General features: G+C 41.9%; 1 protein-coding gene across 1 annotated transcript; it reads right to left on the reverse strand.

Annotated features, from left to right (window-relative positions):
* Window positions 1-290: 290 nt before the first annotated feature.
* On the reverse strand, window positions 291-2673 carry LOC105050834 (probable WRKY transcription factor 11). Its single transcript, XM_010931014.4, has 3 exons — window positions 1913-2673; window positions 1673-1798; window positions 291-1600 (listed from the first exon to the last, which is right to left on the reverse strand). Exons 1-3 carry the CDS (start codon window positions 2560-2562, stop codon window positions 1411-1413), a joined length of 966 nt encoding a protein of 321 aa, XP_010929316.1. The 5' UTR covers window positions 2563-2673; the 3' UTR covers window positions 291-1410.
* Between the last annotated feature and the right edge of the window lie 23374 nt (window positions 2674-26047).

Below are 26047 nucleotides of genomic sequence, written 5' to 3' on the forward strand. Positions count from 1 at the left end.
CTTGCTCTGAATTTATAGGCAGGTTATGGAAACAAGATTTCTTCGCCAACTTGAGAAATTAGAAAAGTTAGTTTAACTACAATATCTAATGTTCGTATATTCCATTTTCCCCTTTTTTTTTTTTTTTACGGCTACGGATGTCAGTTTTTCTCTTTTAATTTGTCCGTATGTTCCTTTTTCTTGTTATTTTCCCAAACTATGTCACAAAGCCCCGATCGCTGAATTACATTGTTTCCTCAAAACTAAAAATGAAATAAAGAGCAGAAGAATAGAAGTCGTAGATTGCCATCTCAAGAAACTATTCCCTGTTAATGTATTATTACTAACATCATCTTCTTGGTTTTCCAAAAGAAGTCTTCCCCTAGGCAGGCCATTTAAAATTCTTTAATAAAAAATAAAAGACAAGCACAGTCTTATAATAATTGAACCAAGAGAACACATCAATGGCTCAAAGCATCTTTTGACAAAAGAAGAAATCATTGGTCATCTTCAACAGTCAAATAAAAAAAAAAAAGAAACCAGCTTTACTTCCTAAATTAACCTTCCCAAGCGACACAGACCATCCCCATCCCAGTACCACACGCCTCCAAAATATTTCTCGAGTTGGATACAACTTAACTTCCCATTAAAAATCTCTAACTTTCCTCATTATGAAAGTTTGCCGAGAAACTACCCAACAGTAGATATTGGTGGATATCACCATCCATCTCTTCCGTCCCTGCATCCCCGATTTTTCTCCTTTTTTTTTTTTTTTCCTCTCTCTCTCTTTCTTTCTTTGTTTTTCGGCGTATACACTTGAGAGAGACTCAATGAGGTCGTAATAAATGCTCCCTTTGACATTTGTGCAAGCAAATCCAAATGCAAATTGAATAAAGAAGGCATGTATGGTTCACAGTTCACGGCTGGATTTAGAAAAGCTGACGCCGGTCAACGGTGACAAGGGAGGGGCAGCGGCCACCGGGACCCACCACCCACATCCACCTCCTCCACCCCCTTTCTTTCGGCCGCTTCCCACACAACGTTCAGTTACGGCCCGTGGGCCCCGCGCCCTCTGACCTCCGCCCGGAACAACGGACGAAGCAACGAGGCACCCGGACGCGAAACCAGTCTCAAATCCGCCTTCCGAAAACGGCCTCCACGACCAAATCCGGGGCCGCCTCCCCTCCCCTTCCCCACAATTCCCATCCTTTCGGTCAACTTTTCTTGATTTTTCTTTTTAATTTTGTTTTCTTTTTCTTTACACAATACCAAACCTCCTCTACAAAGTTCTGAACCCAGAGAGGGGGAGAAGGGGGGATAAAGAAGGTCATTAAAAGAAACAGAATAAAGTGGAGGAGGAGTGGATCCGAGGAAGAGATACAACGAGGACCACCTCCTCGGATGGAGGGATGACATCGCAGGAACTCTCAATCAGATCTGATCAGATCTCACAGGAGGAGTCGAATATGAGACGAGAGCTTCCGTGGACTCGGGTACAGGGTTCTGGGTGTGGCGGTGCTCCCCCTCGTACGTTACGATCAGCATCGATGGGTCGTCGGGCGCCCGCTCCACGTGCTTCCTCGCCGGGCAACCCCTCAGGCTGCTGCACTTGTAGTAACCCCTGAGAGAAGAGACCAGTTAGATCAAGAATAAACCGTCGGATCGAGATCAGACAGTCAGGATAGTTAGTTACCTCGGGTAGGGGGAGCCCTTGATGGGCTTCTGCCCGTACTTGCGCCAGGAATACTCATCAGGAGGGATGTCGGCCATCTTCGCGCTTATCGCCGGAACTCTGATCGTCTTCTTCACCCGAGACTTCCTGCATTTTTTTTTTATAATTTATTTAAAAATCAATTCAACGAACCAGACTAGGGAACTGAGTAAGGCTTGCTACTATGCGCCGATCTAAGCGCCGGGTGATTGGGTTGGTTACCTTCTCTTGGAGCAGTGGCAGCGGCCGCCGGGAACGTACTCGGAATGGGCGTGCTCGTGGCACTTCTTCTTGTAAGAGGAGGACAGCGGCGGCTTGCCGGCGGAAGGGGTGACAGGGTTGAAGAGCAGGGATGACCCCTGCTTACCGTTGGAGACGCTGCCATCGCCGGTGATGGACGTCATGAACGACGAGTTCGCCGAGGACATCGGGTTCGACATGCTGAAGCTCTCCTTGGTGTACTGGCTGGCGGCGGTCTCGCCGCCTTCGACGACAAGGGGGTACGTGCCCGGGTTCGGCTTGGTGAAGTCCAGCGTCAGGGTCTGGGGAGGAGGAGGAGGCGGCGGGTGCGGTGCTGCCGGCTGGATTGGCTGCGACTGGAGGGGAATCGGCGCGAGGGTCCGGGTCTGGGGAGCCTGCGCCGCCGTGGGGCCCCGCCGGAAGCGAGCATGGCCGGTGCGGTTGAGGATGGAGATCACCTTCTTGAACTTGGAGACGGTGACATCGGCGATCTCCCGGCAGTCGAGCTGCGGGGACTTGTGGTGGGAGAGCTGGAAGATGAGGTGCTCCATGCTCCGGAGGCCGGCGGTCGCCGCCTCCTGGATAGCGATCTGGTCGTCCATCTTAGAGTAGCCCATAAGATCAACGGCCATCGGATCGGAGGTGATCGCAGGAGACCTCGAACCTCTCTTCGTCGAGAAGAGGATCAGGCCACCATAAAAAGAGGAGGAGAATGAAACGAGAAGGAGATCAAGAGAGGAAGAGAAAAGGAGAAGGGCAGGGGATTATATAAAGAGGAGTTGGTCGACTGGGGAAACGGGATACGAGGGGAACCGGAAATCGGAGTCAAAGGAGACTTCGCATCAGACGGCTATTATCTATGTGATCTTTTTTTATGCCCTTACTCTCGTGATGGGAACGATCAAAGCAGTTCTTATTAGGATTAAAAAAATAAAATCAATAAAGGACTACTTCGATCAGCACGGAGTGGGGTGGTGGGAAGCTTCAGTCGTAAGCCGGACATGTCTTCGAGGAAAATGAAAGTCCAAGTGCATGTATGGCGAGAGCATGTTCCATCTTTTTTAATCACGGCGTGTTGGACGCTCCCGACCCTCTAACGAACGGAGTTTCTCATTGGCTCGAGCCACGGGTCACAAACTAGGTGCTTAAGGTTGCGGTCAACCTTTAAAATTTGAAAAAAATCATGATAATCAAACAAATCAGGCTTCTCGATGGTCAGGAGATGAGAATTTCGAAGGAATCTTATTATTAATTTATTTTTCGGTCGAAGAAATTTATCGTTCGTGTGTACACCGGAACTTGGTGTATATCTGGTGATTTTGGTGGTAGTGGACTCGTAGGAAGCGGATGATGGGCTTCTAGATAATACGAATTGTTGTGCGGTGGTGTCGGAAGGATCACGAGAAAAGCACTTTAAGATGCTGCCAGAAAAATAGTCAACTTTCAACCGCCCGACTCGGAGCACGCGACCGGGGTCCCGCAGATGATAGGGGTCAGAGCGGTTCTAAATAATGATCGTTAAAATGGTTTTTTAGTTCATTGATGATGGTCATTATTCGATTCTCGCATTGTTTTGTGATTCATGAACAGCAACATGAATTTTCAAATTAAATATTTTATCATATACTTTAATATATTCATATATTAAAATTATTATTTTTTGCAATCACGTGATGCATACATTGGAGACTATCAGAATATGTTTTTTTTTTTTTTTTTTAATTTCTAGTGATGTTTGAATTTAGGCATACTTTATCTCGACGCCCCGTTCAATTCTATTTCTCAGGTCTTCAAATTTTGTACGGATACAACACATTAGCTGATCTATTAATTTCATGACTAAAAATTAGGTGTGGCGGGTCATTTGGTTGACTCGAGATCTAGTATGATTTCAACCTAATCTAAAATATTCAGATTTGAATTGAAATCATATTGGATTGGATCCATACATGATTAATTCATTTACTCATTTTATAGTTAAAATTATCATGTGGTTAAAAACTTCTAAATAAAACTAGAAGGCAAGCTGCAGTTTTCTTTTTTTTTTTTTTTAAATTGATCCAACAATCCAACCATATTATTAAATCGAGTCCAATTTTCAAATCTGACCTGACATCTGGGTCTTTAAAAACAAATCACATCCAAACTACTGTAAGCTACAAAAGGACCTGATCCATTTGCAATCCATCCCCTTTCGAAAAAAAAAAAAATTGTAGATAGGATATTGATAAATATTATCTTACCCATATTCAAATCCATTTAAAATCTAACGATTCAAATCTATTCCGATTCTGATTATGAAATTAATCACAAATCTAAAATTTATCATATTTAAAATTGATATATCTGAACCCGTCCAATAATAAAACTCCATGACTAAAAGTTTTATTGTAAAAAAAAAAAATTCTTTGGATCAAAATTTTTCAAACACTCCAAAATGTCATGTTTCAACCAAGATTAAGCTCTTAAAACCTCAAGGGACTAACTCACACCACCACAACACCCACAAAATTTCATATGCTTAAAAATTCTAGAACCCAAAAAACTTCTTTGGTCTCGTGACATACTCTCCTTTCCCACCAATCTCTGAAGAAAGAGAATGAAATAAAAAAAAAAAGCGAAAAGGAAAAAAAAATGATCAATCTATGTGGAAAAATATCTTATCTTTCAATTTTTCTCATTTTTTTTATTTTTTTTATTTTTTTTATATTCCTATGATTTTTTTTCTTTTTTTTTTCTTCTCACGAGTTTTAATCGAATGGGAGGCTTAAAACTTAAGAAATCCTTTCCATCTTCCTCAAATACTCTTCTTTCCTGTGGATCTCCGAAGAAAGAGGATGAAATGAACAAAAAAAATAAGCAAAAAAATCTTATCTTTCAATTTTTTATTTTATTTAATATTTTATTTATTTATTTTTTACTGTCTTTGGGAGTCACAATCGAGTAGGAGGTTTGGAACGATTGATAGAGAAGCGAGTCACAATCGAGTAGGAGGTTTGGAACGATTAATAGAGAAGCTTCGGCCGATGAGAGGCTAGAAATTTATATAGGTTGATTTGAATAGTAGATATCTGAAAAATAAATTTTAAATTTATTTAAATTTAAATAAATTTAAATTTTAAATTTTAAAATCACTTCAAATCCTATCCACTGCCGTCCTGTTCTCCCACACATTCTCTCTCTTTCTCTCTCCCTTGCAGTTTGCTAAAAATTACCAACGGTTTCTACGGAAAAGCACTTCTCGCAGTTACCTCCTTAGCGTTAATAGCGTAGCGGGGCTTTCTGGTAGCTGCGGCCACACTGCCGCACTGATGTTATATAAGCGTTGTCCAGCTAAGCAAGTCAGCTTGTTAGATTTTTCTAAAAAAATCAAACATAATTTATGGGTTAGGACACAACAGTCGAAAAGAGCCGCGAGTAGAATTAATTCTTAACGCGTGCAGCTCGAAGATGAAAAAAAAATAATAATAATAATAATTTGGAAAATGACGGATCAAATTTTTATCTGCAACAATGACATGTCAGATAGAATCAGAGATCCATCTCAAATTTTTAAATTTTATTAAGATTCTAATAATATGGAGGACATCAATAGTTCCACATTGATTCTAAATTAAAAAAAACTCCTATTTACAAGAAGAGAAAAATCCTAATCTGCAACAAAAAGCATACGATGGTATGGAGCTATCCTAGTAATTTGAAATATGGGAGAATAAAGGAATTACCAATACTTATTTCGGGGAAGACTTGGTTGATGTTGGTATCGCACTTGCTGGTGCAAGGTCCGTCGACGATAGTTGGATTAGTGGGCTTTGAGACAGGTGGGGCCCTTGAGGCCCGGTCACAAGGTCTTCGCGGAACGTGGCCCAATAGTCGAAGAAAGCATCCGCACCGTGCACACCTTATCTTAAAGTTGGGGGAAAAAAAGAAAAAAATCTTAAGAGTGTCTAGGCATCCATAACTTCTTCTGAATAGCGGAATAGCGGAGACTTATAGTAGTTACAACAGATTTCATGTACCGGTCATTTTTCACCGATACAGATTGGGTTTAATTTAATCCCACTAGTATACAATGGGAAATGCATGAGGATGCATGCATTCATACTTCTGGTATAAGAGCTTTTAAGGAAAGAATCAGAAAACTCACACGTGCCATGCCCCATCACAGAAAAAGAAAACTCTCTATTTCTTTTTAAATTAGGATTCTTATAGATACATAACTTCTCTCAATCAAACTAATACTATGTATTTAAAGAGCTCTATGGATAGAAATATTATCGTAAATAGAATATTCATCATGTAAATTTTTAGACAAAGCTAAAACATTCAATGTACCGTGAATGTTCTTGTGCATTATATATGCTGAATTCTGGTAAAGTGAACCATGAGCTACAATTTTAGAAAACTCCTCCACCTTACGAATCAATATGCACTCTTTCGACTTGATAGATGACTGGCGACCAGAAGCAGTACGTTGGGCTAGACCAGAAAGGTGGGCTTCAATACTTGCAGATGTCCAACATGAGCGACATGGGCATGTGAAATGGACGTCGTTATCAGAGTATTATGGGCCAGGTTCATGTGAACCCTCCTGCTTGCGAAACAACCTCACGGATCTTGAGTAAGCCGATCTTAAAATATATTGGTCCTAGCCTAAACTGGCCATTTTATTGATGGATTAATTTTTACAATGAGAATTATATTTTGGAAGGTAACTCTTGAGCCCGTTCCATGGTCCGAACGGCCTGCAATTGCCGAATCATGACATTGGGCCGGGAGGCTCGTAAATAGCCTGCAGCAACTGTAAATCAAACAAGAACCCACATGCTGATATCGCGTGATGGAATTTGCATGGTTTTTAACCCAAATTTTAACCTACGTGACAAGAGATGGGCATGATAGAGCCAGAACATAGAATTGAATACTGGCCCATGGGGTTGATGATGGTCGAATTGGCGGGATGGTCATCGAACATCAGATCGACATGGATCTATTTTGCTGCACCATGGTTTTTGAAGGGGGTGGAATGTTCTGGCAAGTTGGCTGTGTGACCTGTGTCCATGAGGTTGGAGATTTGGTGGAGAGATCTCGGCATGCAGTTGTTGTGGAGGCAAGCTAGCCTTCCTGTTTTAATGGATCGAGTTGTTTGTATTGAGTTGTTATGCTGATTAAGTGGAGTTGTTTGAGCCAATTTACATGCTGCTATATTTGGACTGGATTTTATTTCGATGTACGGTTACATCTATGACTTTGAGCGGTTGGGTCTCATAATTTTTTTTTCTTATCTTTTATTTTTTTTTTTTTTCAATCTCTTTTTTTTTTTTTTTTTTTTTTTTTTTTTTTTTTTTTTTTTTTTTTTTTTTTTTGAGGAGAGGTGCTGTTCACCCCCTCCTTCAAATATTAGATATATCTTTTAGGAGATAAATACAGAAGTGGATTAGGTGGTAGCATATAGAGCAGAGTATTTTTGAGATACTTTCTCGTAAGATTTGGATTTGACACGTCAACTTCTAAAAGAGATTTTATTTTTACACCAACTTAGATGTATCCATATAAAAATTGTATAAATGATCTATTTTTATCAAAAAAAAAAAAAAAAACTCACATTGGCACGATGATCTGATAGACTAACTGATTAGCATTTCATAACAACTTTTAGGTCAATCATCTGAGATACTTTTTTGCAAGATTTGGATTTGACGCGTCAACTTCTGAAAGAGATTTTATTTTTACACCAACTTGGATGTATCCATATAAAAATTATATAAATGATCTATTTTTATCAAAAATAAAAAAAAAAACTCACGTTGGCACGATGATCTGATAGACTAACTGATTAGCATTTCGTAACAACTTTTAGGTCAATTGTCATGCGGAACTGTCAATAGCTGGTGATCTACTTTAGGATTAAAGTTGTAGCTTTGATTTGCGGGTAATTATCTTGCACTTGATCAGGAACATCAGGCTAAAAAAATAACCGGAGAACTATCAAGGTTTATTGCCATGTCCTCTTCCCTTTCCAAATGATTGATATCATTGCAATGTCACAGTAAACTATTTTTTAAAAAAATTGTTAAGCAGCCATTTGCATATACAACCGCATATAATCGATATATCTAGTAAATAATTGGAAGGTATCAAATCAATTTCATTTTCACATGTCAAGAAATCATTTTTTTTTTTTTATCAAGAGCAAAAAGATTAACACTTTTGTTTTCTTTAGACACTTGTCTTGCGGAACTTCATTATTACACCCACATCGGAAACCTAAGCCGATAAAAGCTGATAAAAGTGGCAAAGGGGCAGCAACAGATATAGCAATTATACAAGACTTACCCTTAAAACTGCACAGCCTAATGAAACACCACCCTCCAAAAATGGATTTCTTAAGATAATGACCTTATGCTGCTGGACCCCTTCTTCGAACGAATATTTGTTACACTGGTGATAGGAAGATGTTATGATATTTTTTCGTGTAGATCCAAGGCATTCCAATTTGATGATATGATAAATTTTACAATGGTCTGCGTTCAACATAATATCAAATTTTGTACTGCAAAATCTATTATGCATGTCTTGTTAGTTTCGGTGATAGCCGATGCTTTTAAACCATCATTCTCTATTCGTAATGTTGCTACCATTAACAAAATCTGTCTTGTGACCATGCCTGAAGCTTAAATAAACATTTTGTCCTGGGAAATCTCATGCCACTCCCTTGGATATTGTGAGAGCTCGGATGACTCACCATTACTAATGGAGCAGAATGCCTGATTGAGATCAGGGTTGGAGGTGGCAAGAAGGTGAGACTGATAGGCGACCTGCCTCTCTGTTATCTTTGTTTAAAAAAAGTAAAGTTCATGGGATCCTAAGCCAAAGCGTATGCGCTCCCTTCATGCCACGCTTGGTTGAAATCGTTTAACACATGCTGCGACCCACTAGCCGACAACCCTGTGAGTCTCCTGGAAGGGAGGGCGGCAAAAGTCCACGAAGTCATCACTAAGGAACCATGTGAAGGTATCAAGGTCTATGATAATGTTACTTCTAAATGAAAGGTAAGCGACTACTTTTGCGAAGCAGATTTTAGTGTCTAACCCCATGATTCATGAAAATATCAAACCAAAATGCTAATAATCTATGGTAATCATTAATAAGTTAGATTATTCCACACTTGCAAAATTGCTACACTGCAAATGTCTAAGCATTATTTGCATAATTAACTGTGAACTCCACTGCTCACATGGTGAGCATCCAAAAGCTTATAATTTAGCTTTCCTTTTTGTTTTTCTCACGGTTGACATGTGATTACATCAATAAAAAAAGGTTGATAAACAATGGACGTGTATAACTTTTGTCTAGGTGAACTACGAACAGACATATTTCATGATTTTTTTTGAAAAAAAAGGTTAAAATAGTATATGGTACTAAATAATGGATTAGCATAGCCGGATGCAAGAGTATCCAATGCAAATATTCCACTAGTCTATGAATTCCATCGACGGGGCTCCCTTACCCATTCTCCACTGGCACCCCATGAGCCATGGGAGGCAGAACCGATAAAAGACAAAAGGAATCAGCCATCTCATCGTACCCTTCTTGGGATGGGCAAGGAATACACATTAATCTATTTCCAAGTAAACGGTCCGTATCCTTCAAGTTGTCCGACGTGATCGTTGACACGCCACCTAACTCCCTCTGAGTCAATGCGTACCGAACCCTTTCACGTGCCGCCAAATTACCCTGTATCTACCTTCGGGATTGCCGTAGCGTTGGTCATACGTGAGAAGTTCCCCTGCATCCGCCTTCCAAGTGGCAAGTTAAGCAACATGCTCCAAGGCTGTCACACCTAAGTCGACGTCTCCATCCTTCTACTCCTTGTCTTCTATATAACCATTGTTAGATTACGTCATTAGATTTGTGCTTCTCACTAGTTAAAAAAATTTGAGCAGCAATCTTGCTGCTGAACCCTGGTCTAGAATCTCTGTAACTAGCCTCCCATAGCTAGGCATAACCTTTCCATGTTCTTCTGTGTACACATATGGTCATTCCAATACCTTGCCACACTCATCAAATTACATGCTGGTATTAACATTCTTGAAAGCCTGCATGCCTCTTGTATATGATTAGGGCATAAGTTAGAACGGTTATGTAGTAGAAATTTTATTGTTTAACAGGGTCAACAGCCAAAGAGTTTTGCCTCCTAATGAGATATTTGCAAGGTTGATCATACGCTACTGTTGCTTCCTAAATAGAGGTGAAGTTTCCAGTGCTCCAGACACCTAATTTGCACCATCTAAAAAACAAGGAAATGGCTCAACAAACCCACCCTTACACTCTTCCTACAGCTCTACTTTTCTGCATGCAGGCACCAGTGGCTATAATATTGCCTATGTTATGGGGCCCATGCCTGGACGGATGAGGTTATGAACGAATTCACTAGATGTAAGTTAATTATACCTTTCCTTAATATCCTTTTTTCCCTCTCATTCCATGTGCACGGTGAAGTCCAGACTCCAGAGCATGTGAAGAGGCTTTCCCTTGTCACTCCCGTTGTCCTTGGGTCACATACAAATATCCAATAGTACCACACTTCATTTTGGAAACGGCAAATTATATCGTGCACCAACGTGGCCGTGTGTTGTTCGTTTTCTTGCAAAAAAACTTTTCACACGAGAGAAATGATATAAAAAGAAAAAGATATATAAAAAATATATTATTATGCTCTTTTACTTTATCCCTCCTGCTGTCTTAGGTTTACACCAGATAATTTTAATGCTGCGCGTCTCTTTGGCCTCTTCCTACTATTCTTCTTTCTTCTAATAAATCTGTTTTTATGCGCTTGCTAAAATCTTAAAAGAAAAATAATTTATATTGTATTATAAAATATATTAGAATGTATCACTGATTTGAATGGCAGTTTGGTTCTTCTTGAAATATGATATACGGAGTTCTCAACTTGCAAGCAAATCTAATTGCGTTAGAAAAAGAAATCACAATTTATTGCTAGATTGTGAGAATATTTTTTAATTTTCTGGAACGAAGCAAACTTGAAAACCCAACTATAACTGTCCATTTCTTAAATTCCTATATTTTACACGGAAGGCACATGAAACCAATTTCTCTATTCCACAATTTTGGAGTGCGCAATTCCCCCGCCAGTGCCTTGTCTCTGCATTTTGTTTACATTGTTTTTCTTTTCTTTTCTTTTTTAAACTGAAACAACCTTTCTTATGTCATGTTGTTACTAGCTAGTCACCTATTTATCAAGCTAGTGGTGGCCATCTTCGGAACATGCCTTTTTCCCCCATGGTACAAAATATTCCAAATAAAATTATTTAAATAAAGAATCTATTACAATTTATTTTTTGTTTGACAAACTCAATTGTATTTTCACTAGTTAATAATTAAACATAAGAACGAACCAGTTGGAGGCAGAAAAATAGAAGCTTATCTTCCCATGCATAACATATGTTGAATAACTTATGGGACTGGAAATCTCTTAATAAGAAACATAATGAAACTAATAATTGATGTAGAAGAAGAATGCTATACATTATTGGAACATGAGATGGCTAATTATTTTGCAAAGGTGCATTGTTGATCGTATCATCCTCTACTTGACATGGCCCACAGCTGGACAATACCCATAGCTAGATACATCTGAAGAAAGAAGATGCAAACAAGCACTTCTAAATGGAGGAAGCCTTTTGAGTTGATTAAAAAGCTCACCAACCATGACAGAACTAGCTCGGCCCAAACTGATGAGCATCTGTCCACAATATTCTTTTTCGATGATGCCCACATTTACCATTAAAGGACTTTGAAAATTTTGTGATGCCCACTCTTAAGACGAAAACTAATGGCCAACAACAAATCTAACCAAAAAACTGCTCCTGTCCCACAACAAAACTACGCTAATGAAATTGTCATTGCACGATCCAGAATAATGAAATTTTCATTGCACAAAATCTCTGGCAACGCTGAACCGATCGTAACCATCTGACCCATTAATTGATCTGCCTAGAGCTGCCTCTGTCTCTCCATTGCAACATCCTCTTTAATTTGGTCAATGAATAGTTGTAGTGCACATGTTGGTTTTCATTGAATCAACTGTTTTAATTAGTATGAAGCCATTGCTAACATATGATCTTTACTAGTGGTCCTGAATCTATGATCCTCAAGGAAGCAGCCATCCACATTGGTAGGTTGGAACCTTGAGCTGATCTGGTTTGGAGCATCACATGCAATCATTCGATACACGTATCGACATTATGACCATGTTTACTTCTTAGTTTTTGCCCACCCTTTAATGCACTAAAGAAATGGTGCATTAATTAACTAAATCTAGATGGAAAGCTTAATCCCTTCCAACCCAACAAACGCCATGTGGTTCGAGCAGCTTTTGCCTACCGCCCCGGCGGAAGATCTGGACCCGACACATGGGACCGCTGGAGGAGAGTGGCATTTTGGCAGTTTGGTGAAATTTGAGGGGCTATTTTTTGGTGAGATTATTAAATAAAGCAGTGTTTTTTTCCAAGTTATTTTTTTTTTGATATCTTAACCATGGGATTGAGGCTGGGACGTGGGCATGCAAAACTAGATGTCGCAATTAATCAACCATTAATGCTTTATCAGAAATTTTTTTTTTTCTGTCAAAATGACAAATATATCCATCGGCTTTTCCTTTTTCTGCAGGATTATCCACTCCATCAGTCCATCCAAACGGGTGGAGCAATCGCAGAAGATCCACTGTCACCACGTGGAGGAATCATACCTGTGCGATTGAAGAATGGACGGTCAGGATCTAGTCGGTGGCCCGGGCATTCCCCACTCATGGGCTCCAAGGAGAATCCGGTTGTGTCCCCACACGAGCAGCTAAGGCAGCCTTACACTATCATTTAATCATTCTCTGGCCTTCTTACCTTTTTCCAAGTTCTGCCCTTTCTGAACTCTTCTCCCTGTATTCTTCGCACAATAATTTGCATTCCCCCTCCTTTCTTTCTTCTATGACTACTTAACGTGCCACCTCTCTCCATAATTCTATTCTTCTCTTCTGGACTCCCTCTTTTTCTCCAATATCCATCATCACCACCATTCCAATTATTGGCAAGCTATCTAAAGACCCTTGTGGCCTACAATTCTTGTATTCATTTGTTTCGGATCACTCGGCGTGGCCTTGAAGCCAATTCTTGTCTTGATGGGTTCCGAGATCGCCGAAGGGAAATTATGTTCACTTGCACCCATAAGGACATCTGCGACTCGTGAGGAGCCCATCGAAGGTCCTCCAGAGACCACCAATGGTGGGGAGGATGAGTGCGTGACACCCAAGACGGAAGAGCACATGCTTAAGCCAGTGCTTCTGTGCCCACCAGCCCCGAAAAAGCCCCGGCCAGCAAAGAGGAAATTGGGGCCTCCGCAGAGAGGTTTCTACGTTGTGCCCCGTGACCTCACCTCAGTCTTTCTCGATCTTGCGAGCCCTCCTAAGAAGAGAATTCGAGTAGGTTGATCTTGGTTTCTCGATGATGTCTTGTTATCTCCTTCCTTTTTCTTTTTTTCACGTGCATGGTAAATGATTTAATTTTCTTTGAACGTAAAAGATTATTGGGTGGATATATTTCACCAAAGGGCTTTTGTACAGCCTTGTTATGTTTGTCTAGAGAAGTATTTGGAGAGAAGTCATTGAGATTGTGTGATATTGCCAGGTTATTTGCATTTCTTAATTTGCTTGATTATTTGGTGTTATTACTTGGTTTCTGTAATCTTTTTCATGGGTTTGGTCCCAAGGAGACGACGAACATTATTTTTTTTCATACGAATTTAGCTATTTCTTTATTGATTTTTTCCTGTGTAAATTCTCGCATGGTTGGCACTGTAAAATTTGCCTATTAATGCGATCCAAATTAAATTCTCTATGTTATTAGCTATAATTTGCGATTTGCTTATGGATTTGAGTGAAGAAAGAAACTGCTCCTATCGTCTTAAGGAGTTATCTATTTTTAGCCGTCGATCGTAAAAGGAAGTTCATGTGAATTTGCTCATGGGTCTCGTCCCAACATAGTTCTTTGCTTACCCATGTTTCTTTGCAATCAGTTACATTCATTTCCAACTTTGGTCTTGTGTTTGATCCACAAGTCTTTAATTATTACACCGCAGGTTTAATATTAAAGTTGGAGACTGCCTTTTCTTCATATGTGTTGCCTTTTTGGTGTTTGTTTGTTTTGTTTTCAATTCTTCATGGGTTTGATCCAGTTGTAGAGAATTCTCCCACTTGAGACTTGATCACCAAACATAGGAGGTTAACTCCTTCGTTAGCTGGCTATGGAGAAAAGATTCCTGTAGACAAAGGCACATGATAATGATCAAGTGCAACGTGAGGCAGCTTTATTGTTGCTCTGAAGGACAACTAAAGGGACATACTCTCTGATTGATCTCAGAAAATGCCTCCAACTGTGGGGAGAATTATGTTCAGCGGCTGGTGCAGAAGTATATGGCAGAAGGGAAAAATATATCCTGCACCGGTGCACCACACCAATCACAGAATGCTGGATGCATGAGGCCCGCAGAATCAAGCGCCTGTGATTGGCATGGTACACCACCATATGATGCGTGTGGTATGGAATATAATTTCTCGCGGGAAGGGCCGGTTTAACTTGCATACCAACCCTCCCTAAGTCTGCCTGGCAGCAATCTGCTAGATGATTCTGGCCATCCGATTCACCGATATGATGATGATGTGTGGACCCAGCATAAGCAATCACATTTTAAGTTGGTCTTCCACGATGGGAACCGGTGTGTGGTCGTACATCCAATCAACAGGTACCTTATCAACATCTTTTCCTAGGAAGATGGGTAGGTTAGTTGAAGTAGTAACATCATGATATTACCCTCAGCTTGTACCCATAGCGTGAGAACGAGGCACAGATTTGATGCCTGTCATGAGCGGTCTATACGCCAGAAGCCTACCAGGTGGCTTGATTATTATTATTTTTTAACATAAATATTCACCGTGCATCGTGTAGAACGCAAGTCCAAGCTTTCCAAATGGAGACAAGGTAGCAACAACTTTCGTTGCACCTAATCCATGATCTGTACGTCCAGTCCAAAACTTCTCCACCTAGGAGAGGATCGTCGGTTTGTGTACTCAAACCAGCAACAGATACATAAATATTAACTAGGATGCCTTTCTTCTCCTCCCCATTTCAGGACAGTGGTCCTTTCAGTCCATTGAGGTGACTAATATATTGAAGGAGCCTGAACATCCGATCAGCTAGCTGGTTTTCTTTTTGTGTTGTACCGCAAGCATATCTTTGCTTTTGAGGCTCTAACACTAGTTTTCTATGAAATAAGGATTATATGGCAATGGATGATGACATAAACAAGCCTCTAGTCGGCTTGGATGGCAAAATTGGATGCCATTAATAACCATGTATGGTGGATAAGCATTTGGATGGAATTGAGGCAGATGCCTTCAATTTGGCTACAGCGAATACACAGGGTTAGCCTTTCAAGGCTGCACTGCGGTAGTAGAGGAAGAAGCGGAGGGACGGGCTGCAATTGGCGATAATCCGGAGTGTTGGCGAGGACAACAAGTGGAAGGTTTGCAGGAGGGGAGAGGGAGGGTGGCAAAGAGTAAGCACCAAGTGGAGTCCAGGAGCAGCGGTGCTGCCGGCTGTGGCTTCAGAATGGTGACTTCAAAAACTTCAACTTTTGTGGAGACTAAAATGCATTGAAAAACAAGGTCATAAGATTAGAAAGACAGAAAAGAACCAAAAATATATCAGCCAGACGATGAAAAGTGCCAAGTTATAATATATACAAGTGCAAGGAAAACTCAGACATGCAAGGTGAGCCTAGAATCCACTGCTATTGAAATATATACAAGAAACAAATAAACAAACAAAATAGGTCTGCTGAGACATACCCGTAGAAGATTTAATAAGAGAATTAAGCTGAAACAGAGGAAACAATTATCCTGATCTAAATTTTTGATATTGAATATATATCGTTTCACAAAGAAATAATGTCTGTGTCAAAGCTGTCACCTGTCTAGGCTACTGGTTTAAATCGTTACATCATACATAAAGAAAATTCCAAATTTGTTACCGGTTCGTCGGTTTAAATTTTTCAGTTCAAACCAATACGCCATCGTAGCATACGGAAAGTATTGCCGTCAGTATTTTTTTTCCTGTGGGAGCAATTTATGATTTCCCTTTTTTCTTAATGGTTTGGTATATGGTAAGCAATTTATGACTTTGAAGCCACATTGTTGGGGAACTGTCACAAATTTCTCAAAATCTTACTCAATGGTGATTTCAAAAACGTCAAGTTTTTGATGAGGATGAATGGCGAGACATGGCTTTATTGAGAATCCACGTCACAAGATTAGACGGACAGAAAAGAACCAAAAAAATGTTGGCAATGGTAAAACCACCAGATTCCAGGTGGACGCTTGGATTGGACCCGTTCCCCCTGTCATCATTGTTTGAGGAGCTTTAACAAAGAGCAGCCAAGAACAATGCAAATATTGCATAGCAGTAGAGCTGGCGATACTCAAGATGGAGAAACAAACTCTCTCTCTCTCTCCCCAACCCCCCTCCCTCCATGAATCAAGGCAATTAGAGCTTGTAACGAAACTCTTTCTGCCTGTTAAACCCTTAAAAAATGCAAATGTATCAACTTGGAAGCTCACCAAATGTGGCACCATCAATGTGAAGTCGCACTACAAATTCATTATTTATGGTGTCAATTCTACAATTCAATTTGAAAAGCCATCAATCTAGAAGGCGAAGTTTTATTTATTTATTATTTATTTTTTAATTTGGCAGAGCAAATTTCATACAGGAGAAGTTCTTGCAAAAAAGAGGTTGGACTATTAGTGTTAATTATTCTGTTAGGATTTGATGTCTCGAGATTCAGCCCACATTGAGCCCAAAGCGAGGTTCGCGGCGAAAAACGGAGTCCAACGAGACCAAGATCACCTGAATCGGAGCTCGGATGGAGGAGATACGAGCTTTTGAAGTCGGCACGAGAATCGAGGCGACGGAGGACCGCCGGCGACCGGCGGCGGGCGGCAGCGGCGCGGCTGCAGAGGGCGGTGCGCGGGACGTGCGTCCCAGGCCCGCGTGGGATGCGGGACCCAGGCCCGCACGGGACGCGCGACCCAGGCCTGCGCGGGACGCGCGACCCAGGCCCAGGCCCGCGCGGGACGCGCGACCCAGCGGCCTGCTGGCCCATCCCCGGTCCACCGTGGACCGAGTGGTCCACGGCGCGGCCTGTGGACCGCGTGGGCATTTCCCACGCGTTTATCGCGGTCCACGGCACTATTTCGTGGACCGGAGCGAGATCCAACGGCATGGGTGGTTCCCGGTCTTGATCCGACGGTCCAAGGGGTTTTTGGCTTTGTTTAGGATTCCTAATCCTTCTCTAATCAAGGTTTAAAGCCTGTTTAAACCTATAAAAAGCCTGTGAGGTAACAGACAGGTGTGGGTTTTTCGGTTTTCTCACCGCCGTACGAACCGAGAGGAGAGAGAGGCATGAGGCGCTGTGAGAGAAGGAGCAGGAGGCTCCTGGACAGCGGTCGCCAGGCTCTTCAGGGATTCAGGGGGTCTCCAAGAGAGAGAGAGCTTTTGTGAGGGGAACTTCATGTGAGAGAGAATTGGGTGTACAAGGGTTGAGGGTGAGGTCTCCTCTTGTAAAATTTTTTTTTCATAGTGAAGTTTGCATGCCCCGTGGAGGCGAGCCTTTTTGTGGCTGATCCACGTATTTTGATTGTTTTTCCTTTTGTTTTGTTTCTTCTTTCTTCCTGCTGCATCGCGTGGTACTGAAAGGATCTTGGGAGGTGGTGTCCTGGCCAGACATCCACCCAACAAGTGGTATCAGAGCAAGGCGGTACAAGGACGCAGATTGCAGTGGTGGTAAGCAAGACTGAAGATGGAGAAAACAGGAACAATCAAGATGGAGATCAACCAGTTTGATGGTAAGAGCAATTTCTCCTTGTGGCAGGCAAGGGTGAAGGACGTACTCATCCAACAGGAGTTGATCGAAACTCTCTTGTGCGATGAGAAGCCGACCACCATGGAGGTGCGGGATTGGAAACGGCTACAGATGCAGGCGGTGAGTACCATTCGCATGTACCTGACGGATGAGGTGGTGATCCATGTGCTGAGCGAGACTTCCCCGACGGTGCTGTGGTCGAAGCTCGAGGAGTTGTACATGGCGAAGTCTCTCACCAACACTCTTTTTCTCTGGAGGCAGTTTTACCAACTGCGGATGACTGAGGGACAGAGCATGCAGGAGCATTTGAGCCACTTTCAGAAGATCCTCACCGACCTTCTCAGCGTTGGCGAGAACGTTGAGGAGAAGACCAGGGCGCTGGTTTTGCTGGCGTCGCTTCCTTCTTCGTACGAGTCCTTGGTGACTGCTCTTCTAGTGGGGAAGAGCACTATCAAGATGGACGAGGTCACCGCGGCGATACTCCAGAACGAGGTTCTCAGGAGAGAGAACCCAGCTTCGAGCTCAGGTGGCGATAGCTCAGCTTTGGTGGCTTCTGGAGGTGCAGGAGGCGGTAGACGGAGCGACAGGAGATCGCAACGAGGGCGGTCTAAGTCCAGGAGGGACTTGAGCAAAACCAGGTGTTACCGGTGTGAAGAGTTGGGGCATCTAGCCAGAGATTGCCCTCAACTGAAAAATCGGCCAGTGGCTGCTGTAGCGACGGCTGGCAGTGATTCAGATGGAGATGTCCTGGAGATATCTGACGAGGTATCTACTTCTTCCCAGCAGTGGATATTAGATTCTGCATGCCCCTATCATGTGTGTTGCAGAGAGGAGCAGTTTGACTCCTTGGAGAACAGTGAGGGCACTGTATATCTGCCGGATGGATCGAGCTGTGCGATCAGAGGCATTGGGACGGTCAGCTGGAGGACACATGACGGTGCAGTGAGGAGATTGGGGGAGGTCCGATACATACCCGATTTCAGGCAGAATCTTATCTCACTTAGCAGACTGGATTCGAGAGGCTACAGGATGGTAGCTGGTGGAGGAATCCTGAGGGTGCTACGCGGCGATAGGATTGTGCTGGAGGGGAAGAAGGGGAGCAGAGGACATTATTACCTGGTAGGGAGCCCAGTGCGAGGTGGAGCATCGGGAGTCAGATGGAGCTCAGAGCGAGGTGGAGCTCCAGGAGGCGGATCGGGCACGAGACAAGAGACTCGGGAGGACGAGAGGCGACGTCGCAAGGTAAGATTCCTATTGCCGCAGGATGATGCCCCGAGCAGGTCTCAGGTCAGGAGGAGCACAGCATACGACAGAGATGGGATCGAGCAGCCTGGCTCGACTCCAATGTTTGCCCATCCATGATCAGCAGGCGATTGCCCCAGAGCATGGGAGCGAGGAGATCCAGAAGCTCTCGGAGTTTGGAGGAGGCCGAATATCGAGTCGAGGTGGAGATTGTTAGGATTTGACGCCTCGAGATTCAGCCCACATTGAGCTCAAAGCGAGGTTCGCGACGAAAAACGGAGTCCAACGAGACCAAGATCACCTGAATCGGAGCTCGGATGGAGGAGATACGAGCTTTTGAAGTCGGCACGAGAATCTAGGCGACGGAGGTCCGCCGGCGACCGGCGGCGGGCAGCTGCAGACGGCGGCGCGCGGGACGCGCGTCCCAGGCCCGCGTGGGACACGGGACCCAGGCCCGTGCGGGACGCGCGACCCAGGCCTGCGCGGGACGCGCGTCCCAGGCCCAGGCCCGCGCGGGACGCGCGACCCCAGGCCCAGGCCCGCGCGGGACGCGCGACCCAGCGGCCTGCTGGCCCATCCCCGGTCCACCATGGACCGAGTGGTCCACGGCGCGGCCTGTGGACCGCGTGGGCGTTTTCCACGCGTTTCTCGCGATCCACGTCTCTATTCCATGGACCAGAGCGCGATCCAACGGCATGGGTGGTTCCCGGTCTTGATCCGACGGTCCAAGGGGTTTTTGGCTTGTTTAGGATTCCTAATCCTTCTCTAATCAAGGTTTAAAGCCTGTTTAAACCTATAAAAAGCCTGTGAGGTAACAGAGAGGTGTGGGTTTTTCGGTTTTCTCGCCGCCGTACGAACCGAGAGGAGAGAGAGGTGTGAGGCGCTGTGAGAGAAGGAGCAGGAGGCTCCTGGACAGCGGTCGCTAGGCTCTTCAGGGGTTCAGAGGGTCTCCAAGAGAGAGAGAGCTTTTGTGAGGGGAACTTCATGTGAGAGAGAATTGGGTGTACAAGGGTTGAGGGTGAGGTCTCCTCTTGTAAAATTTTTTTTTCATAGTGAAGTTTGCATGCCCCATGGAGGCGAGCCCTTTTGTGGCTGATCCACGTATTTTGATTGTTTTTCCTTTTGTTTTGTTTCTTCTTTCTTCCTGCTGCATCGCGTGGTACTGAAAGGATCTTGGGAGGTGGTGTCCTGGCCAGACATCCACCCAACATATTCTTTGTAAGGTGCGAGATCTGTCAAATGCCCCTTCCTAAAAATCATCTGGTGTTCTCGCTAGCTTTGCTTCAAGCTGAAAGGATGGGTTACAAATCTTCAAACTCTGCACATTTTGGAAGAGGAAGAAAATTCATTTATCCCCCAGAAGAGCATGGGATCAACCAGTGATTGCTTCTTGTTGTCAGATCTGGTATTAAAGCAACTCACGAAATTTTCTTAGGAGGAATTCATCAATTATATGCGTATTATGCAAAATCCTCCGTACCTTAAAGCTATGGGGAAACATGTGTCCTAACAAATTATTTGACTGCCACGAAAAAGTAATTTGCATCCCCTCACTGGATCGTGCACCACTCTCATCTATAAATAATTTTATTGATCAACAAAAAAAGAAAAAAAAAAGGGAGAAAAGCTAGATGATCCATCAGATAATTATATTTGCCACCTTTCTAAGCTGTAGATCAATGCACTCCAATGCATCAAGATCTCGTCTTCTGTCTTCTGTCTTCTGTGATGGGAGTTTTTTTAGGAATTTTTATCACAGTTCTCGTTCTGCTTCTATAAGGTTAATTGACAAGGCTACATCCCATCTCTTTGAAAGAATTTTCCGATTCAATTGCACCACTGCAAAGCACGAACCCATCGTTCTTTTTAATTCCATTGGCACAACACGTCATCATCATCTAATGACTCAGGCATATTGGCCAACAGCGCAAACCAAACGTCTCCACCTTGACTGTTGTCTAGACACAACACTTCTTTCTTGTTTCCTAGCTCCACAAAATGCTACAATAAATAAGAATTTATCGTTCAACTTCTACATCTTCTGAAGATAAGTTCTCTGTCCCAACGATAAACAGTGTCCGCATGCTTTTAGGGATTACATATCATTCTAATAATAATTTTTTTATTAATTTGATCTTTTAGTATTTTTTTTATTAGTATGATTCTATATCATTTTCTTTTATTAGCATGATTTGGTATTAGTTATTATTTTTTTTTTTATAAAATCTGCATGTTAGTATAAATAATCTCTGAAATATATTGAATGAAATAGAAACAAAGATTATAAATTTCCTCTATTCTCTGCACCTCTATTTTTGTTTTCTTCTTTTGCAGATTTTTAACATGGTTTCAAAATTATCGATCGTCTAATATGCTATTGTCATCTCTTCTATCTTTATTGTAGCCACCGTTGCTAATTTATGAATTTATGTTTCCTTATAAATCTTTTGCTCTTTAGTGGATTTATAGATCATCTAATTTTTAATAGATTAAGATCCAAAAATACTTTATTTTTTATTGGAAGGATTGAATTTAATTAGAAAAATGTCCAATTAAAGATCCAGGGATATTATTCCTTGGCATATTCTTATTATTCCTGGGTATATTTTTTTATTCTCTATCTATATTTGGGTCTACATATCTGTATTTATAGGCCCTTGTATGCACTTTTGATATATAGAAAAATAAAAAAATCTTTTCCTCCTTTTTCATCATGGCATCAGAGCCTGATCTATTTTTCCGATCATAATTTTTTCCTTTTAATCTTTCCCTTTCCTTCTCATCCTTCTTTTCCCAATCTCCTGATCTACCACCATCAACTACAGCAACCATCAACTCCTCAAAAGGTCTGTCACCATCTCTGTAACCAAACCAAATCCATCGACGTTGTCCTGTGGCTCTCCCCCCCTCTCCACCTTCGACTGCTTCATTGCCACAGCTGTCTCCCACGACCACGAGGCTCATCGGCTGCCTTCGCTCGCCGACTCCACATCCCCTCCCGTCGCCATCGATCTAGGTTCTTCCGCCCTCCTCAACCCTCTTCCACGACCTCGACGTCGATCAAATGCCACCGGCCGTCGCCCTCTGCTGTCTTCGAATGCACGCCGCTTCTCACGGGAAATGGTTGGTAAGGAAGGAAACTTAAGTTCCTTCCTTTAATGCTTTTTCTTTCTTTAATTTATTTTTTTTTCTAAAAAAAAGAAAAAAAAAGAGGAGCACCCAAAAAAAAAGATGGAGAAATTTTATGGGTGGAGAAATTTTATGGCTTGATGCTTGGAAGTCTGTAATTAAGGAGTATCGGGTGATTGATTGATAGTGTGTCGGTGAGATTATCATACTCTATTTTTTTTGAAAATAGCCAATCCAATTACTATGCAGGATCTCGAAAGTCTACTGGATCGGCTTATTACAGTTGCCACTTAATCTGGTGGTTCGTCAAGAGATAGTGAATTGCTGAATGCTCTTCAAGTAGCTGTAAAACTTGATGGCCCAACGACATATCTGCAATGGGAGAGAAGCACTCGTCTACTTATTCAAGGATGAGGTTTGGAAGGATATCTCACCGGTACAAAGAAGAAACCTGCTAATAGTGAGCAGGATATGGCTCAATGGAGAATGGAGAACTCTGTTGTTTTAGTATTTCTTCTCAATACAATGATACAGAGTATGGCCAGAAGTGTGCAGCTGCTGGAGACTGCACAGAAAGTCTGGGAGATGGTGGCCCAAATATTCTCATAAAAATAGAATTTCGCTCAAGCATTTGAGATTCGTTCTCAATTACGTCAGCTTCGTCAGGGTAATTTATCTGTCACTGAATATGCTACTAAGTTGAAATGTCTATGGTCTGAAGTTGATCATTATAGAACTTTTGTTCCACAATGCTCTATCGATGTTGATGGATTTCAGAAATATTTAAAAGAAGAATGAGTTCAAGACTTTATATATGGTCTGAATCTGAAATATGAGTCCGTTAGAGTTCAGCTTCTCGCCAGAGATATGTTACCTAGTTTAGGTCAAGTCTTCTCTACTATTTTGAGCGAGGAGACATGGCGACGAGTGACTTCCGACTCCAGTAGTTCTATAAGATCAGCTCTTACTGTGCAGCCACAGCAGATAGGTGAAAAGGTATGTTTTCATTGCAAAAAGTCTGGACACACTAAGACATTTTGCTGAGATCTCCATGGTTGCTCAAATCAGCCTGGGCGTGGTAGTCGGGACCGTAGTGGTCGTCATAGTGGTGGAAGAACTGGAGGACAGAATCATGGTCGTGGACCTGCCTAAGCCAATCTCTCTGAAGAGACTGAGGGTGCTGTACACAGCTTATCTGCAGAGGAGTACCAAACCCTTCGACGAATGATGAAAAATTATGAATCATCTTCAAACACCACACCCTTTACTCTGGAGCAGTCTAGCCACCAGGACGGGTATCTTGATTCTTCTCTTTTTGCACACTTCGGTACTCCATATAAATTATCACATGCATTTACTTGCGGAATATCCAACTCCTGGATAATAGACTCAGAAGCATTCAGTCACAAGATAGGAGCATCTAATAGTTTTATTTCATATTCATCATGTTCAGGTCAGGACAAAGTTCGAATAACTGATGGATCCTTTACCTCTGTCTCAGAAAAAGGATCCATTGACTGTACTCCTAGTTTAAGATTATCATCAGTATTGCATGTTCCATTCTTTCCTACAAATTTATTCTCTATCAGCTCTGTTATTAGAGATTTGAATTGCTCTGTAACCTTTTGGCCTTCTCATTATCTATTTCAGGAGCTGAAAATGAGGAAGATACTTGGGAGTGGTAGACTGCACAATGGACTCTATTATCTATCAACTGATGAGAAAAGTATAAACTCTTCTTTGACGGGGTATGCATTGTCTGCTGAAGGTGCCACTTCAGAACTTATGTTACATCATCGTAGGCTAGGTCACATTTTTTTTTCTATTCTTAGTCACTTTTTTTTTTCTTTATCAAATAAATACAACAAAAATTTGCTAGTTTGTGATCATTTTGAGTTGGCTAAACACACCAGAGGAGTATTTTCTATATCTAAAATTAGAAGTTCTGAACTTTTTGTTATAATTCACTCTGATGTATAGGGACCATGTAGTACTACTACTCTCATGGGCCATAGGTGATTTGTTACTTTCATTGATTGTTTTAGTCGAGTAATTTGGTTTATTTATTGAAGAAAAAAATAAAATTTTTAAACTACTTTAAAGAGTTTCATAAATTTGTGGGTACTCAGTTTGGTGTCAAAATTAAAATTCTACGTTTTGACAATGTCACCAAATATATTAATCGAAAGTTTCGTGCGTATCTTCACACTCACGGAATTCTTCATTAAACCACTTGTATCGATACTCCTACTCAAAATGGAGTTGCCGAAAGAAAAAATAGGCACTTATTAGAAGTAGCCCGATCTTTACTCTTTACCATACAAGTTCCTAAGTTTTTGTAGGGTAAGGTGGTCTTGACCACTGCATACTTGATCAATCGTATACCTCTAAGGACACTCGGGTTTAAGTCCCCATACAGTGCTTGAAAGGGTCTATTGATTATGTGGTCACTCCTAGAGTCTTTGGGTATGTTTGTTTTGCTCAAGATCATAGACCCTCATTAGGAAAACTAGATGCACAAGCATTAAAGTGTCTTTGTCGGTTATCCTGCTACTCAAAACAGATACAAGTGCTATTACCCCCTTGAGCGGCGAATGCTTGTTACTATGGATGTTACTTTTCGAGAAACTGAAGCTTATTATGGAAGTCGTCTATCTGATAATAGGACACCAGAATTACTTCTTCCGGCTGACTCTCTATGCATGCTTGAAAATTCTGGTGCCCAGGGGGAGTATTATAATAATAATGTTCCGAGGGAGCCTAGTATTGAGATAGAAGAGTTCAGTGTTCATCCACTAGAAGAGTCCAATGTGCACTCACCAACTGCCCAGGTACCTCCACTGCTTGAAGCTTCTTCTCCAGAGTCCTCTAACGGTAATATTATCTCTGTTACTCCTTCAATTTCTGATCTTAATATTCCTATTGCAAAACAGAAGGGTACTCGCCCAATTGTTCCTCCTGCTTGTTACCGTTACGATATAGCTAACTATGTTTCATATAAGAATGTGTCTCCATCTTATCCAAGCTTTATAGCTACATTAGACTCCATCTGTATTCCTAGTATCCGGCAAAAGGCTATGACAGAACCTAAGTGGAAGGAAGCGATGTTAGAAGAGATAACTTCTTTATCCAAAAATTAGACGTGGGATCTGATCATCTTGCCAGCTGGTAAGCATCCTGTGGGTGTAAATGGGTGTACACTGTAAAGCAGACTTCAGAAGATAAGGTGGAAAGATACAAAGCTTGGCTAGTAGCAAAGGGCTACACTCAAACATATGGGGTAGACTATGATAAATCTTTGCTTCAGTGGTCAAGATGAGCTTTGTTCGAACACTGATATCATGTGCTGCTAACTTTGATTGGAAATTACATCAGTTAGATGTGAAGAATACATTTCTTCATGGAGATCTTCAAGAGGAAGTATACATACAGATACCACTGAAATTTGAGACTAGAGCAACTACTAAAAAAATCTGCAAGTTAAAGCGCTCACTCTTTGGCCTTAAACAGTCTCCTCAGACTTGGTTTGATCGATTCAGTCGGACTGTAAAAGGAATGGGATATAGACAGAGTAATGTAAATGATACTCTGTTCTATAGGTATTTCAAGGAAAAGAAAACTATACTCTTGGTTTATATTGATGATATTGTAATAATAGGAGATGATCATCATGAGATTAAGCAACTCAAAAGAAAACTGAAGCAAGCATTTGAGGTAAAAGACCTTGATCCATTAAGATATTTTCTGGGCATAGAA

This window comes from Elaeis guineensis, chromosome 8 (assembly GCF_000442705.2).
Source record: "Elaeis guineensis isolate ETL-2024a chromosome 8, EG11, whole genome shotgun sequence".
Lineage (NCBI taxonomy): Eukaryota > Viridiplantae > Streptophyta > Magnoliopsida > Arecales > Arecaceae > Elaeis > Elaeis guineensis.

Coding starts and splice junctions, on each gene's coding strand:
- LOC105050834 (XM_010931014.4), bottom strand. CDS start 2,562: ATGGCCGTTGATCTTATGGGCTACTCTAAGATGGACGACCAGATCGCT. Junction 1,799..1,912: donor TGCCACTGCTCCAAGAGAAG/GTAACCAACCCA, acceptor AAAAAAATGCAG/GAAGTCTCGGGTGAAGAAGA. Junction 1,601..1,672: donor AAGGGCTCCCCCTACCCGAG/GTAACTAACTAT, acceptor CTCTTCTCTCAG/GGGTTACTACAAGTGCAGCA.